Source organism: Helobdella robusta, assembly GCF_000326865.2.
Source record: "Helobdella robusta unplaced genomic scaffold HELROscaffold_3938, whole genome shotgun sequence".
Lineage (NCBI taxonomy): Eukaryota > Metazoa > Annelida > Clitellata > Rhynchobdellida > Glossiphoniidae > Helobdella > Helobdella robusta.
Genome location: NW_008704882.1, coordinates 1 through 1,109, shown reverse-complemented (window position 1 = coordinate 1,109; position 1,109 = coordinate 1). Strand labels below are relative to the sequence as shown.

Genomic DNA, 1,109 nt, shown 5'->3' with positions numbered 1-1,109 from the left:
ATGATGATGATGACGATGATGGTGAGTACAATCATTATCATGCTGCTGATAATGGCGTCGTTGTTGAGAATAGTAAGCAAAATAGCAACAACAACAACAACAACAGCAATCTAGGTTTGTTTTGTTCCCATTTTATTTTCTTTTATTAGTTTTTTCAAATTTCATTTAAAAGTTTTTTTGTTGCATGGTTCTGCATGCTCTCTAGTCTTTATGTTTTTTTATGTTTATTCATTCATTTGAACGTGCTTGCAGTCCTGTCTAACCTCTATTTGATATCATTTCTGCTGCTGCCATGTTATGTTATGTTCTTGTAATTGTTCACGCAAGTTGGTTCGTGTTTCTGGACCTCAGTTGGTTGCACGAAATAAATTACAATGGTAGACAGGAGGGGGGCGTCCTTAGTGAAGTGGCCACACAATTTTAATTAGCTTTATATTCATGCAGCCTTATTAATTTATATATAGCTAGTGGGACTTTTGAGTATTGGCGCGATGGGCTGTGTAGTGATTGAGACGATGTTGCAGTGGCCAGATTCGAATACAAAGAGATCCCAGCCGCTCACGAACAGTAGGCGTGATGCGTTGATAGATTTGCTTGCGTTTCCGTGCACTGTGCGTTTGTGTTTGAGGATAGAACTGAGAAATACTTCAGAGATGGAGAGTTCTAAAGGAAATGGTGAATCGCTTTCTTTGATCTTGTGGTGGTAGAGAAAAGTTATTATCTCTATCAAATTATGACCAGGGTTATTTAGTAATCATTAATTATGGTTAATTATGAGTAATAATTATCGTTGCCATTACCAGGGTGTGAAGGCGAGTCTGCAGAACGTGATCAGTCACTTTCCCAGGAGGAGGAAGTGTTCCAAGAGTTGATAAAGTCATAATGGTGTGGTGGTGGTTTTGTGATGATGTGGTGATGGTGGTGTGGTGATGGTATGATGATGTGATGATGGTGGTGATGCTTATTTTGGTTGATGTAAATGTCAATGGTGGATGGTAGTAAGTAGTAGTTGTGATGCAGCCAGATGGTAAGATCACCCATTTTTAATCACATAAACACTCATCTGTATAAATATTCACTAGGTTGCATTTTTATAAAGTATTTCATTA

General features: G+C 38.0%; 1 protein-coding gene across 1 annotated transcript; it reads right to left on the bottom strand.

Moving 5' to 3' along the window:
• Window positions 1–454: 454 nt before the first annotated feature.
• Window positions 455–881, bottom strand: HELRODRAFT_184773 (hypothetical protein; the record flags this gene model as incomplete). Its single annotated transcript, XM_009024169.1, has 2 exons — window positions 455–694; window positions 801–881. 2 exons carry the CDS (start codon window positions 879–881, stop codon window positions 455–457), a joined length of 321 nt encoding a protein of 106 aa, XP_009022417.1.
• Between the last annotated feature and the right edge of the window lie 228 nt (window positions 882–1,109).